General features: G+C 40.3%; 1 protein-coding gene across 1 annotated transcript in view; it reads right to left on the bottom strand.

Moving 5' to 3' along the window:
- LOC109997594 (potassium voltage-gated channel subfamily H member 6-like) overlaps window positions 1–15,387 on the bottom strand; it is a 32,972-nt gene extending 17,585 nt beyond the window's left edge. The window contains exons 1-7 of the mRNA XM_065953400.1: window positions 15,202–15,387; window positions 14,459–14,689; window positions 4,511–4,675; window positions 3,470–3,857; window positions 2,610–2,845; window positions 1,946–2,025; window positions 1,503–1,625 (exon numbers count right to left, since the gene is read on the bottom strand). Of these exons, the coding sequence (XP_065809472.1) occupies window positions 1,503–1,625; window positions 1,946–2,025; window positions 2,610–2,845; window positions 3,470–3,857; window positions 4,511–4,675; window positions 14,459–14,689; window positions 15,202–15,277 (1,299 nt within the window). The 5' untranslated portion in view covers window positions 15,278–15,387. The remainder of the gene's footprint in view (window positions 1–1,502; window positions 1,626–1,945; window positions 2,026–2,609; window positions 2,846–3,469; window positions 3,858–4,510; window positions 4,676–14,458; window positions 14,690–15,201) is intronic.
- Window positions 15,388–16,226: the final 839 nt, after the last annotated feature.

Below are 16,226 nucleotides of genomic sequence, written 5' to 3'. Positions count from 1 at the left end.
CATCCATCCAATAATAGAATACTGTTAAATTACCATATGTAGTTGAAGACTTGATGACGTTAATGTCACATGGGAAGTGGCTGAATGCTAACGTTAGCCGTAACCAAACGAGTGCACAACTACAACATTTAAAAACTAGTTTAAAGGCAGGGTTGGTCATTTTAGAAAACTAGCATGATTTTGAAAGTAGCATTCCCTCAGTGCTCCGTCTGCACCCACCCACCCAGGGAGGCGTCTGATTGGTTCATCAGATTGGTACCTCGTGGCAGACACTGGTCAAAGTTTTTACATACTCACAACTGCTACAGATGACGGATTTCCTTAGTTCCTTTTCAGAGCACATTAATTATTAATCAGGTCAGGACCTAAAGACAATCACAACCAAAATCCTTAAAAGTGTTTCTGGAGAAAATGACCAACCCTGCCTTTAAATGTAAGGTTTAGTTAAGGACACCAGAACTAAAGACAGAACTTATAAACAAATGCTGACACAGGACACTGGACTCTCTCTCTCTCTCAGCGGGGTTAATGTCCCTTCGTTCTTCATGAAATGTGCCTGAATGAACTTTCTGCTGCTGACCAGATTAATCATCTTTCAGTGAAAACATCAAACACTGAAAATCACAACTTCATTTCCTTGTTCACTGGCTGTGACTTCTTGATCAAAAATGAACATAAATAAATTAAACCCCACAAATGTTAAATGTGTTAATCACAGACGATGTATCAACAGGGACAAAGTCTGAATGATCACCCATTGGTCACCCATTGGTTTCTGGAGGGCTGTTTTGGAAAGCCGAACCATGCTGGTGCGTTCGGTCATCCTACCAACAGGCAAAGACCTGAAGCTTAAAATTAACATCATACTTTCCTCTGGGGGATTTTTCGTTCTTCCTTCCTCACCAAGATTGCATTTTAGGCCATTGTCCTAAAAGTCTCCTCATGTGCATCAAAGCGCCTACGTTTAAGTCCTATGGGGACCTCTAGTGGCCAGGGTAGTTATGACAGCAGCCAAGAAGAAAAAAGGTGAAAGTCAGATAAGACAGAATATGAACGGGGTGAAATCAGGTCTGAACGTCTAACACCATTTTTCAACCAGCTAAACTACGGTTACAACAACATTAACATGACAGAAAAAAAAAGTTGCATCGGCGGGTAAAATCCTATCTATGCAAAGATGTTACACATATTACAAAGATGTCATTTCAACCTAATTTATTCTTGGAACAAAAGTCACACATACTGTACTTTATGGGCAGGTGAGATTTTGGGACAGTTGGGTCTCTTATAATGAGAGCAGTTTAAAACATTCTCCACAGAAGAAGAAAGAAGAAGACTGAGCATGTGCAGGTTCTGACATCACAAGCAGATAGACCCCTTGGTGCTGACCATAGACTGTTCATACTGATGGACAGAGTCATCTGAATGTGAAAGCACACCTGGATGGATGTACAGCTGGTGTGTTTGTAACAGAAACGTCAGTGTATGAAACGTGGACAAACCTGAGTGACTTTCTCTGTGACGTGGTGAGTCCGGTCCATCAGTTTACTGGGAGGTCTGATCTCACCTGGAGGTAATGCAACCAGGGGGTCAGCCTTAGTGTCCAACAGACTCTGAGTCATCTGCTGCAAGAAAGACAACACACACACACACACACACACACACACACAAATGCACTTTATTTTGGTGTTCTTCGCACACTAACACAATAAAGCATATCAAATCAGCAACTGAGGCAGCAGTAGACCAGCCTGCAGTGACTTGGATCTGGAGTCGAAGGGTTCGTACCATATCGTATAGTAGCTATTGTATCGTTTACATGCTTTCTTCAGCTGAACTTGAGATTTTGTGTTCACAGCTGATTCTCTGCTTCCTTTAAAAGGTGAACATTTTGCTGGTGAGGTATATTTGTGTGGACATGATGATGTGTGTGTACATGTGTTACCTGGCTGTTGGTCCGACAGCGTAAATCAGCGTCCGATGACCCAGCAGGAGTGCTGCTCTTCCTGACGGAGACCATACCTGCTGAACGACAGTTTCACATGAAAACTTTGACTTTGATTTGCTTCGATTGTGTTTATTAATCTTTAGTCCAAAATCATAAAGGTCATTCAAACTCCACATGAGAACACCTGTGCAGATGTGCAGTCCACACGGCGGACAGATACACGTGCATGTATAGATCCAATGTTTCAACTAGCGCCCTCTGCTGGTCAGATTAAAGGAAAATGATCAGTTCTATTTTAAAACTAATAAGAGATCCAAGAAAGTCACATGATTCATTCTTTTTTAACTTTTACAAATGTTTTAATCAGGAATCTGTGTCTGGGGAGATGGTATCTTTAAATCTTTTTAATTGTAGATTGAAGATATTGGAGGAAGATGCTTCATGTTGTAGGCTCAGGATATGTTGATCTGTGTTTGTATTTGCTCACTATTTTTATGTCTCTAACTTGTTTATTGTGCTGCTGCCCCTCTTGGTCAGGACACTCCAAGAGGACACAATAAGGTTCTCCTGGTTGATTCATTTATAAATGAAAATAAAGAAATGTCACATCAGATCAGAACAAACAAAAATAGGTTGACCTGAGTCAGAGTTTTTTTCTCACCTGTACAGCTGTGTCTCAGCTGCAGCCTCTTGTCCCAGTAACTCTCTCCACTCTTGATGTCGTCCACTGAGGACGAGTGTTTCAGACTGGTACAGCTGCCGTCCAGCCTGCTGCAGGGACGAGCAGTGTGGAGGAGACGCTCCTCTTCATCTCCTCCTCTTTCTCTCTCCTCCTTTCTGCGCAGGATGTAAAAAACAAAAACAAAGTGAGAGCATGTTGGAGACACACAAAGCTTCCTCACACAGCCGTCAGATTTACAGAGATGTAGAAGGAGATGAGGAACATGATAGACACTGAGTGATAAAAGTAGAGTGAATCAGAGTGAATCAGAGTGAATCAGGCTGCAAGTTTGTTATTTTACTTATTCCATTTGATTTTACTACTTAATCGTTTAAAGATCGTAGGTTTACATCGAGACTCTGGGCAACTCGTTGACAAGTTCTGATTAAACTATCAGTGATTGCAAACCAGCACAGGTGTGTTAAGTCTGTACCTGGACAACCAACATGAAAGTGAGCTGGATTACCTGATCCTTGGTAGAAAAAGAAGTGAATTATCAAATCTTGATTATTTTTTCCCCCGGATTAAATCTTGTGAACATCAGTGCCCAGGAGACATTTTAACACTTTTTTTTTTAACATAATCCCACTGTGACGTCACAAGGGCAAATTTGAAACAGAGCATTTTTCACTGTGTTGTTAGACTTTTGCAGACTACAATCAAAGGACTGGATGGATTTATTTCACATTTTGTGGGTCGGTAGACGCTCAGGTTACTCAAATATATGTTCAAAAACACTGTGAAAGTGGATTTTTCATAATATGTCCCCTTTAACAATAAAGATTTAGAAACTGAATAACCTTGTTTGAGGATGCGATGAGGTCAGAGCTGGTGGTAGCTCCCTCATTCTCCTCCCTCCTCCTTCTATTCCTGCACTCACATCTAGCAGCCCACAGACATCACCTCCTTCTCTTCTCCCTCTCTCTCCCTCACTCCTTCTCCTGGGCTCCACCCAGCTGTCCTTCTCTGCTCCTCTCTGCCTCTGTCTCTCCTCCTCCTCCTCCTCTTTGTCCCACAGCAGGAGTCCAACTCCGGCCTCCTCCAGCTGCTGTCTCTCGGGGAGGGACAGAAGTTTGTCCAGGGCCACAGACTCGTGCCCGAGTGGCGGGAGCGGAGCACCGAGCTCTGTGTCTGCGCTGGAGGAGGGGCTGAGGGAGCGCAGGAGGAGGCGCAGACGCTGACGCCGAGCTGCAGGAGGAACAGGACAGTGTCAGAATTGAGTATTTTCAAAGTCTTATAAAGATCTTCCTCTGTGAAAATACAGAAATAACCTGCAATATCATCACATGTGAATCTGTAACATCAAACTTTAAACTGTAAGTAGGCCTTTAGAAAATATTACTTATTTTTATGAAGTTTTACCTTTTAATGGCTGACTCAATCTTCAATGTTGTAACATGTAAAGGAATGATATGTAGGAATTTCATTTGGTGCGCCCACTGAAGGTCTCTCAGTGCAACTGCACTGTTGTAAAACACAGCGCTATTAACACCTCCACCTCATTAAAGATTTGCATTTGTTGACAGACATAGGGCGGTGAAGTTGGCAGAGACGTTGTGAGGAGATAAACAAACAAGTCCACTTACAAGGTCCAGCAAAATGACCGGATTTTGCACAAATATGACTGCTTGTGACTACTCTGCTAGCCCGTTGTTTGCAAACTGCATGTGGAGTATCGTGTAAAATTACAAATTAAAATCTAACTACACCTGTTGGAGGTGTATTTTCAAAGTGAAAATACTTGAATGAAGTCTTTTTGTCGGACAAGTTCATAAAATGAATACAATTGTGCAACACAGATGTTGTGGTTGAATGTTTCTCCATGAGTGTAACAAACATACCCAGGGTGAGCCAGGGGATCCTCAGCACTCTGTGCAGCTCTCTGACGGGAGAAGTGTTGGAGGGTCGGGGGTCAGTGGGTAGTTCAAAGTTCAGGATGAACATGATGACAAGACCATCTTCATTCTTCACGGGAACCACATCTATCACACAGTGGAAACACACTCCTACACACACACACACACACACAGGCACACACAGACAGATGGGAGAGATATATTTACATGTAAAGCTTCTGTGAAAAATCAGATTCATGTCATTCTGAATACTTCCTCTGGATGGTGACACTGTGCTGAGCAGATATCATCCTTTTTTTTTAGAAACTGCTGTTATGACGCTCGCTTCAAAGAGAGCAGACCCCATTGATAAAAACAGGAATAACATCTCACATCATCACTGGAGGTGCACATCGTCTACCACACAGAGACTGATCTTTTGTTTTGTTTGATCATCATCCTCTGTAACAAAAAGGTCTATCTCTGTAGGGATCCTCTCTGTAATGTTGTCACACACATAGCAGACACACTTTGAGCCATCGAGGATTACACTGCAGACATTACAGCCTGTTTCACTGCTGCAGAATTAAATAATTTACTGGACAAATTCAACATTTTCCCCCCTGCAGAGCTCAAAACATTTAAAAAAAGGACTGAGGTTCAAAAAACAGAATTCTCCTTCAGAGGGAGAACCATCAGAGTGTCTGATGGCCTAGGTCACAGGCCAATGGACGGAGACTGTGCTCCTCCAAGCGGGCGGCCCGGGTTCAAGTCCGTAAAGCCTTTCAAAGCAATAAATAGATTTTATAATAGATTTTTTAAAGGAAGGACCAGTAGGCTGAAGAACTCTAGTGGAGGCCATTTTCTTGTCCATCATGTTGACAGGTTAGATTTACAAGTCTGGCATGTAAAACGCAGAAACATATTTCACAAATTCACAATAATGTTTACAATGCAACCGTTCAACACAGCAAATGCTTGCACAGTTGTATCGCCTAAATGCAGGACAGACCGTGCAGAGAAACAACTTCAGTCCTGATCCGCTGCACACCAGCTCGCTCTCTCCCCAACACACCCACATGTATTTGGAGGTGTGCAGGAAACATGGGAAGAAACTGTCAGACAATGGACCATTGTAGACAACTTAAGTGGACAGTGTGTGTGTGTGTGTGTGTGTGTGTGTGTGTGTGTGTGTGTGTGTGTGTGTGTGTGTGTGTGAAGGACATACTAGGGAGTCGGCGTATGGGGCAAAATCTACGGCCAGACTGGATTAGCATCATGATAATTTATTCTACCTTTATCCTCTATATGAGATCAAAATGACAAAACTAGAGGACCATCTGCTTTAGAAAACACACACACACACACACACACACACACACACACACACACACACACACACAGACACAGACACACACTTACCAGCTGTGTTGTTCCATGTTTCAGGTGCTATAGAGACCAAACTCTGACCTGTTCCGACCTTTTTAAACGATAAAACAAGTTTAATCAGCAGAGATGAGTTTGTGATTTAAGCTCTAACACTCTGTGACTCCATGTTGGATTCATGATGATGATTATAAAGACCTCAGACTGATATTAAACCTCTCTGTCTCAATTTAAAACAGGTGAGAGGAGGAACACCTGATGAGTTTATTAGATTAAAGATCTAGATCATCACACAGAATATGAAAAATCCCATCAATGATGCATAGACAACTATTTTTAAATCTCCTTCTCTGAACACAGTATAGCGCTGTTCCAAAACTTCACATACCTTCGAATACTTTTTTTAACCATGTGCTTTAAAACAGTACAACCTCTGTTATTTTAATAAGTGATTGCATCAAAAAGCATGGTAACGGCTAGGCCTGATAAATCGATAACGATAATTATTGTGATATAATTTTTCTGAATGTAAATATGACAAATATTCACTAAAAGTTTGATAGATTTAAAACTGTTATTACATCACACAAAAAACTGGGAAAGGGGGGCACTAATGCGCCTTAAACTCTAGTTGCCACCCCAGATTAAAGAAAAAACGAAAAGGACAACAAACAGCCAATCACGAGATATGGAAAGGCGGGCACACAGACGTTTGGAGTGGAATGAAAACACAGACGAAATTAGCGGTAGCGACACCGAAGAAAACGCTGAGCCTACCAGCTCAAAGTATGGAGACGACGTCGTCAAGACAACAAGAAAGGCCACTCAACTTCTGCAGTTTAGAGACATTTTGGCTATTTACAGTCCGATAAAAAACAGAGTAAAGTTTCCTCTTAACTGTGCCGAAGACAAGTGCAGCTAAAACAGGCAACACCACAAACCTTTGAACCTCTGTGAAGTTTCTTGTTCTAAATCCACTCTGATCCTGTATTTGATCATGTCTACGAACTCCTCTATTTCAGCCCTGCTCAGAACAGGCTGTTTCTGTGTCTGTACCTTTAAATATGTAAATTAGCTGTGTCTGACCACGCCCCCTCTCTGGAAGGGCTTAGTTGGCTCAGGCTTTCTTGAACCATGCCAAATTATTTACGGTGAGAAGGCAGATTCAGAGGGCAGAACGGACACCTAGCTGTGGGAGTGTCACCCACCTGGGGGAGGGGTTACTGCCCTTTGTGATGTCATGAATGGAAAATCTCCAAACGGCCTGTTTGAGCACACATTTTCTGAAAAGTGGAACAGGCAGAAGACGGAGAGGATGGACTTTTCTCATTCTTTGGTGGTGTTTGTAGACAGGCTAGGGACACACATGTTAAAGTAGCCGACTTATAAACACTGAAAGTAAAGAACTGTTCCATTCTGTCGTCATCAGTTCTCCAAAACATGTCAGGATTATGAACATACACTTTTAATTTATCAAAGGTGTTAACTCTTCATACAAAAAGGACTCTACAAAAGAAAATTAGATTCATTCTCATCTTGTCTTTAATCACAGAGTTCACACAGTGAATACTGGTGGGAGTGCATGGAGAAGTGGAGTGACTGTGTTTGTCTAAGAACAGAGATGTCCTTGGAATATCAGTGATTACTTTAAGTTTGGTTCTGCAGAGATCAAATTCTGACACGACTGATCTCTTTAACTAAAACAACTCTGCACTGAAGGTGCTGTCAGTTCTGTCAGCCTCCTCTGCAGCAGCTTAAAGCGTTTCTATAAGAAGGGGTATTATAATGAGACCCCATCATGCACGATTAGGTCAAAGAATATTAAAATCTCTGACGTTTCTTAAATGAAATCAAGCTCTTCTTTAAAACCTTTCCCCATGGAAGAGATGGGACTGTGAGGACATGTGTTTGAGGTGTTTATCCTATGCGTGGAGCTTGAACTTATGAAGAGTGTTTGGCCGCTGCAGTTTGTTAAGGCTTGGGGTATGATCTCATCAGTTACAGAACTGATGCAAATGAATTAATTTAGTTATTTCATGAATTAAACAGCACCTGAATTTAGATCACTGAGTGTGTTACATGTTAGGAAATCTATAAAAATGTCTCTTGGTGCTTTGAAAACATCAAAGTGGAAATGGGTCAGACGTTGTGTTGCTGACACATTTGTTTAAAAGAAAACTTCAACAAAAATTAGTATTTTGTTCACAATCATGATGATTTTCATTTATATTTATTGTCTTGGTTTTGTCTGTGTTTAAATTTAAATAAAGTTAATTTTATTTACAATATATTTTCATGACTAGATTTATCAGGTTTTAAAGGAACTCCTCAGCATGTTTCTTACCATAAAATGTTACACATTTCAGACACGGCAGCTTCATTCTTCAGTGTGTGAACAGAGGCTCAGTCATTTATTTCCCCTACAGTTTAATCTATTTCATCACATTAGCTCAGTTACAGTAATGTTCCAATCAGTGCGTGTGTGTGTGTGTGTGTGTGTGTGTGTGTGTGTGTGCATAGATTAATCTCTAATCCGTTAGTTTATCATCTCTCACTCGGGTGATACGGTTCTTATGCTCTAATGAAAACTATGATCCTATTTCCCCCTCTATCCCTGAAGAGCTAAAGCCACCTTCACTGTGACCTCACACACACACACACACACACACACACACACACACACACACACACACACACACACACACACACACACACACACACACACACACACACACACACACACACGGATGTTGTGTAAAAACATGTAAACTCCATATTTAATTGTAAATAGAACAAAGTCAACATGTAAAATGTTGAAACTGACAAATGTCAGCGTTTTTAAAAAAACATTTTGTAAGTGTTTGATCAGAGGAGAACAATTCACAAGTCAGCAAATACTGACCTCTCTCAAGTCACTTTAGCGTCTCATAAAGGTGCAAAAGTTACGCTTATATTTCTTACAAACAGACACAGAGCAGAGCACACTGTCTAAATTGTACAAATATGTTGGCAACATTAAGAAACCAAAACGTTGCCAATGTAGACAATGTGTAGGAGTTTGCCTGCAATTAAAAACAATAAATATCCAATATTTTGTGCCTTTGGGACTTCTATTTGTGTTGCTCTGGTCAAACAGATATAAACATTGTTTGATTTTGACTCAAACTATTTCTTAGTTTAATGATTTAATATCCATAATGTGAAGAACCTTAACCCTGAAGGCTGTGCATTTACAATAAACTCTGACATTTCTAGAATATATTTAAACATTATTCAAAAGGTTGTTTTCAAAGTTAAAGGCTTGAGAAGTCTGAGTGCTGATGAATTGTGTTGTTTTTTTGTTTTTTATTTAGGTCATCCTTTTGTTTATAGTTTCAAATTTAAGGTGAAAAGTTACACAAGTCCAGAAATATATACTGGTTCAAGATTTAAAGGAAGTGATCGTAAAAAAAAAATCACCCATCCAAAAATTTGTCTGTCCTCTATTACATACGAGGGTAAGTGAGTGATCTTTAGCTTTAATTAGAACTCACTACTGGCATGAAATTAGCATTTCATAGCTGAAATGGATTATAAGGGCACTGTAATGTATATAAGTGTTCTTGTCTTCAGGATTAAATTCTCTGAGGGTTCAGTGACCTTCTTATCCCCAAGCAGAGCTGTATGCATACAGCTGCAAACAAACATATGTTTTTCAATCATCTAACCTTCAAAACCACCTTCATCGTAAGAAATGCTGACAAGACACTTAATCCTGCATTGCTCCGGTAGATTTGGTGGCAGTGTATGAATGGATTAGTGTTGTACTTACTCTCTGATGTACGTTGCTTTGGATAAAAGCATCTGCTAAGTGAATTGTAACATTGTAACATTGTAACAAGTTTGAGGTTCCTGAAGCTTCAGAAGATATAAGGGATGTTATGGCTGAAGATACTGTTACAGATATATATTGTAAGGTTGAATTTGCCTTAACTTCACATTGATAATATAAAGTGATAACCACTACAACCCTGTGAGGATGTCTCAAAATATTATTTCACACATTTATTATTATTTCTCTATTTAAATGACAGAATCACTCTAACTCCCACTCAGTCCATGGTGTTCCACAGGGTTCAATCCTTGGTCCTTTGTATTTTCGTTTTTAATCAAATATTCTCCCCCTGAACCCCTAGGCTCAGAGGGCCTAAACAGGCTTCGGTTATCACCTGGGATGTTAAGTAGGGACCTCCCTTCACATATGTTTTGTCCATTTATTGCCATAACATCCCGAGAAGGCTGGCCAGGACAATCTTGTCTACTCTACCACATGGCCATTACAGCCCAAACAGCAATTCCACCTTCAGCTAACACGGGCTACATATACATGCTCCAGGCTGATTCACTAAACGATTGTGGAAATTCAACAACCACACACAAAGGGTTCAATGCCCCTGACTGCGTTGCAGAGCAAACAGCTTCTCCATGCGCGGTTGCTGTTTGTGGGTAATTTAATGAGCCAATATGCAGCCATTTAGAATGGGGAATCATCCCCTCTATGCAAATAAGCTTCATTGCAAAAAACATCGAAAGCCATTTTTACATTTGTACTCCAGAACATATCTAGAGAATATCAGAAGGACAGCTCAAGAACTGAAGCCATTTTAGTCGACACAACACCAGATCCAGTCATCCAACATAATCTGCACATCCCTCTGCTAGGGCTGTCCATTTTTATTTCCAAGTTCAAACATTCACATGAACCTGGGAGAGAAAGTTCAGATTCAAATTTGTAATGAGTCGTCCGAATTCAAAACATACAGTCAGTGCATCAGGCTGTCTAGAGTAGTTTTCATTTTGATCCATCTCAGTGTAACTTTGCATACACTGTTGACCTCAGCTGATAAAAACTGTAATGTGGCAAGCAACGTGGGTGCGATCCAGGAGATGCAGACGATGAGGTAGACTCCTCTTTCTGCAGACAGCATCCCAATGCTTTGGTGGAGAGACACAGGGTGCGCAACAAACTTGCAACTCTCCAAGCTGGCTCGTAAATATTTGTGGGTGCGCTACCAGTAACCTTGTGCGCTCTGAACGGGTGTTCTGGTCAGCGGGATATATTGTAAACAAAAAGAGATCTGCTCTTGATTCCAATCAAGATGGAGGGTGTACAGACTGTCAGGAAATCCTCAGTGATAATCTAAAACCACAGTCTTACCATGCTACTCATTCACTTCATTCTGCTCTCTTTCTGTAAATGGAAATATTTTTAGAAAACCAGCTGGTCTGAAGCTATGAACAAATAAATAATGGACAGAATAGAAAAGCTGCATCAGCTTCCTGCATCATTCTGCTCTCCTCATCCTCCGTCTGTCTAACCCTCTGAACTCTCTGCCTGCAGGCCAAACTAATAAATCCACAAACTATTCAATACAATAAAAAACACAATAACAGAGGTGACTGTGAGGAGCTGGTGTCAGATACATACAAAATTTTAATGTTGTTCCTACATTATTAACTCAGCCTGAGACATGTTCAGTCTGTAAATGTACTTCTCCATTCTCTGGTCCTGAATTCACAATGTGAGTAAAACATTATCATTAATCAATCATTTCATGCCCATCTGGAAACATGTACACTACTGTTGCATGGGTTTTTTTTCTGTAAATGTTTGATGATGAAATCGTGAGACAGACTGCAGATTATTTTAGGATTTATTCAGTCACGGTCAGACAAAAGACTGACAAACTTGTTAACAGTCTGGTTTATATTCTGTTAGCAGGTACAGCCTACACCAGGGGTCATCAACTGAATTTGTAGAAGGGCCAGCATTTTCTTGACAGACACTGTGGGGGCCGGACTTTTAAATATGCTTACACATAAGCCTGACAGCTGTCAAGCCCAATGTGAAGGTGAGTATTTAAGCCTTGGGGTTTTATTTTCATTTTCATGTTCAGATCATTTATATGCTGGGGGCCAGATGGGAAGCTTCGGGGGGCCGGATGTGATCACTGGCCTACACATTCCTTTCCTTTATACTATATTTCTAATAGGCTAAAAAATAGACATTACCTTTACTTGAAACTGTCAGACATATACATTTCTTCAACCACAGCAAATCATGTTTATTTTTTAGCTCACAACAGACACTTGGCTCCTATATAAACATAGATCTGCTGCTTTGAGGTGTCTTATTACAGTATGTCTCAGATGTAACATTAAGGGGTTTCACAGGTTGTCAACATAATCAAAGAAACCAAATCTGAACATCCTCTCAAACAGAGCAGCAAAACTACATGTTGACCTCGATTTGGGAGTTTTAGTCAATTATTCGTTAACAATTTCTAGAACAACTTGTGAAGGTGTGGACATGCAGTCTCACAGTTATCACTGCCAGCCTGATATCATGGCCCTAATGAGGGCAACAGACCGGAAGGCATCGGCCTGTGCCTGGAGCTTTTTGACCTCTTCCAGCCTTTCACTCTTCATGCACCTTGCTAGTTGGTGAAGCTGTGCAAGAAAATCCCCCTCTGTTTCTGAACTGTTCTCAGTTTTTTGTCGATCCACGGTCAGTCCTGTCTCAGTATTAAGTGAGCTGCTCCTGTAAGGTCGCTTTATTTAGACTGTGACCCACTTTTGACTGGTTTGATGTCTAAATTTAATCAGTCATCTGATAATTATTATCAGCCTTCATATCCATACTGCACTGCGGATCCTTTTTGTTCCTCGGAGAGGAAAAAAACACACAGTCATTTCACTTATTACCTATCTTATCATTACACTAATCAGATATGACACATTTGAACAGTCTTTGTGTTTATAAAACTATTATTAAATTGTAACTATTTTCTGTTGTAGAGGGAAAACTGAACCTAATCAACATCAGCATAGAATCTCAGCCTAAATCAAGAATAATCTGTGTGCTTAAAAGCTGCAAACTGTGTAATGTTACAACGTTTGTCTTTGACAGTGAACTCAAAGTGAGACCGTGGTTTGCATTTGAGGACAGACACTTCGATTCAAAGCAAAGAAATACAATAAAATATGAACTAGAGGTTAAAGGGATGACAATCGACTTCAAAATAAAACACACGTTTCACAACGCAGGGCTGCGAGCTGCTCACATGCTGAGGACTCATCGACCTGGACAGCCACAATAGCAATCATCTCTAGCTAGAAGAATAACTGTTTGATTGTGAACCCATCCTGATCACAATGTGCTCATTAATGTTGTGAGGTTGATGGTTTTACTGGGATCTGTCTCGGGATTTTCACCTTTCTATCTTCACCTCAGAATCATATCAAGACAATTTAAAATTGTTTAGGTTTAATTTGTTCAGCACACTGACGCTGAGTTAAAAAGTGTCATTACTTAACACTTATATAATCAGGGCTTGTTACTGATAATATTGGACGATAAAGAAATGATGTCAGAGTAAAATAAAGCAGGAATCCATTATTTTCCAGCTAGTAATTTTTAAAATTAAACTAGTTGATCTTAAATATAAATAATACTCTTTATATTCAGGATTAGCACGTCATTGATTGTTTATCTGCCCTCTGTAGATTAACCTTATCCCCTATTTTGTACTGGGACTGATGCACAAGTATTTCAAACTTACCATCATGGCACTAATCTCTACTCACAGATTTTCATTAAAATACAGACTGGATGTGACTCGACGTATTGCAGTCTGCTCTGCATGTAGTCCAAGTATAACGGCCACTGGTGTTTCAGTGTCGTCTTTGAATGTATGCAGGAAAACACTCACCAGTCAGAATACAATCCCTGAATACATCAGCATTCGTCTGATGACAATTATACCGCAGCTAACAAGTGCAAACGGCTGAAACGAGTTACATCGAGACAAACATGATGCATATTTAGAAAGAATGCAGATTAAAGAGAGTACTATTAAATACAAGAGAGAATGAGAGAGACGAAAAAAATGAATGAACTGTTTTGATGAATAAAACCATCCACGCTGCCAGCGCAAGAACAGCTTCCATAGGCGTTTTCACAATAGAGGGGCTGACTGTGTGTTTAAGCGTACTTTGAGGATTACAGATTATTAATTAAACACAGGTATCAGCTTGGTACTCGGTATCGGCAGATATCCAAAGCCCAGGTATAGGTTTGCATCAGAGCTCAAAAAGTTGGATTGGTGCATCACGAAAACAAACCATCACAAATGAGGCGATGCCTTGCGAGCCAGTTCAGTGATTTTTCACTTGACATGCCTCATTCTTAATAATCACCCGACAACACCTCCTTCCAATCAGCGGTCTATTTAAGCTGCAAGATTTCTGATCTCTCTCCCTCTGCCCTTTCACTGCCTGCTCTGACCTGCACCAGTACTGCACTCTCGCTCACACACACCACCGCCACCACCCCAGCATCCACCTGTAAGCTCCAACTGAGGGCTTCAAGATATCATCCCATCACATAAAGAACTGTGAGGAGTGATTAGATTCAGTACACACATTATGTTCTGCTGCAATAAATATTTCAAACGATACAGAGCTGGAGAAATAAAGAAAAATGTACCAGACATGAACAAACTTGTGAAACTCTTGAGTGTATCGCACCGTCTTTAGTGTAGAGCGAGATCTCCACCTTCCTCTCCTCGGCTCCCAGCAGAGCTTTAGCCATCTGAGCCACAGCCGGCCTCTTGGTGTGAGGACCGTACAGGAAGCTGCAGGTACACGGCTTCTGCATCACTTCTGGCCGGCTGTATCCGCACATCCCGCAGAAACCATCGTTACAGAAGATGATGGCACAGTTCTCCACCTGAGCGTTAGCGATGATGAACTTACGATCTGAGAGGACAGAGGGGAGCAAAGAGCCAAGAACCAATCACGATTTAATAAAAACACACCCACACTGAGAATGAAGAGAGACATTATTGGACTCCAATAACAGGACAATCAAATCGCCCTGAGGCAGCAACATTTAATCATGTTTTAGAGATTTTAAAGATGTGTGATGTCACTCAGGAGACCTGATGTACAATCAGGTGGTTGAGAGAAAATTCAAATTCCTGCATTACTGTAGAAGAAAAATCTAAATTACATTTTTTTTAAAAAATATTGTTAAAAACCTGTCTAATGTTCGACATATTGGAACATCAATTCGGAAACAATTCTCTTTGACAAATCTTCTTTCCTACCTTCAACTTTCATCCTGAGTATGGGTGTGTTTTAAACAGATTAACACAGTTTTAATCAGCGGAGAGTTATATTATTATTATTATTATTATTTTTATTTTTTTAACTCCATCTTTAAAGTTCAAATCAGAAATCAAACCCTCGTCAAAGTCTCCTGTACTCACTCAGACCCTCAAATTTGCGAATGATGGTGTCCAGGAAGGTGTTCTGAGGAGCCACATGGCCCCGTCTCACCGGCATGATCCGGACCAAACCTGGACAAAAGCCGGTCCAAACTTAGTCCACACACGGTCCAGTCTGCTCCTCTCTCTGGCTGAGGTTTGATGCTTTCGTTCCAGTTTATCTGTCAGTGTTGCTGTCGGGTGTCTGCTCTGACTTCCCTCTCTCCCTCTGTCAGTCTCTTTCTGTCCGGCTCCGCCCACTATATAAATCCTCTGCTCTGATTGGCCAGGGCACCAGGTACCAGTAATGTATTCATTTTCTACCACTGTGTCTGCCAAATTAGTCCACGAGTCAGAGCTCAGACACTTTGATGTGTTAATAAAACAAGAACAGGATTTAAATCTGGACAAATAAAAAACACCAGAGATCTGTTAAAATTATTAATAAAGGTTCTGACGTCATTTGGTTAAAAAACGAACAATAGAAACAGTCTAAAGATCTTAAGAATTATATTTTATGTAAAACAAATGTGATTTACCCTGACCATAAATGTTTTCACTTATTTTACATATAGATATTTAAAAAAAAAAACTGTATGATGTTTTCAACTTCTTTATTTTATTATCAAGATGTCCACAAGGCTTAAGTTCTAAACTCATTCTTTAGAGTATTTTTTTATTGAATGAGGAAGTTATTTTGAACCAGAGTGATCCTCAAATTATGGAAAAGTACATCTCTACCAGATATGTGTAAAACAATATGTAGCCTACCTTTTGTTAGAACTGATATGACAGTTGTCAGATGTTTGTAGGATCAATGATGACGGGGAGAGGGTCAGAGGTCACACGTTTTGTGTCTCATAGCCTCATTGGGACAAAGTGATGATCTGTGGTTAAGTTACTGTTCCTCCTAAATGTCTGTTTACTTTGGTTCTTCTGAATATACAAATACATCACAGGCCTTTGGATGTTGTTATTCAAAGTGATAATGCTGACAGTACATTTTTATATAAATTAAAACTTTAATT

Source organism: Labrus bergylta, chromosome 4, assembly GCF_963930695.1.
Source record: "Labrus bergylta chromosome 4, fLabBer1.1, whole genome shotgun sequence".
Taxonomy (NCBI): Eukaryota; Metazoa; Chordata; class Actinopteri; order Labriformes; family Labridae; genus Labrus; species Labrus bergylta.
This window is presented reverse-complemented; position numbering and strand designations above follow the sequence as displayed.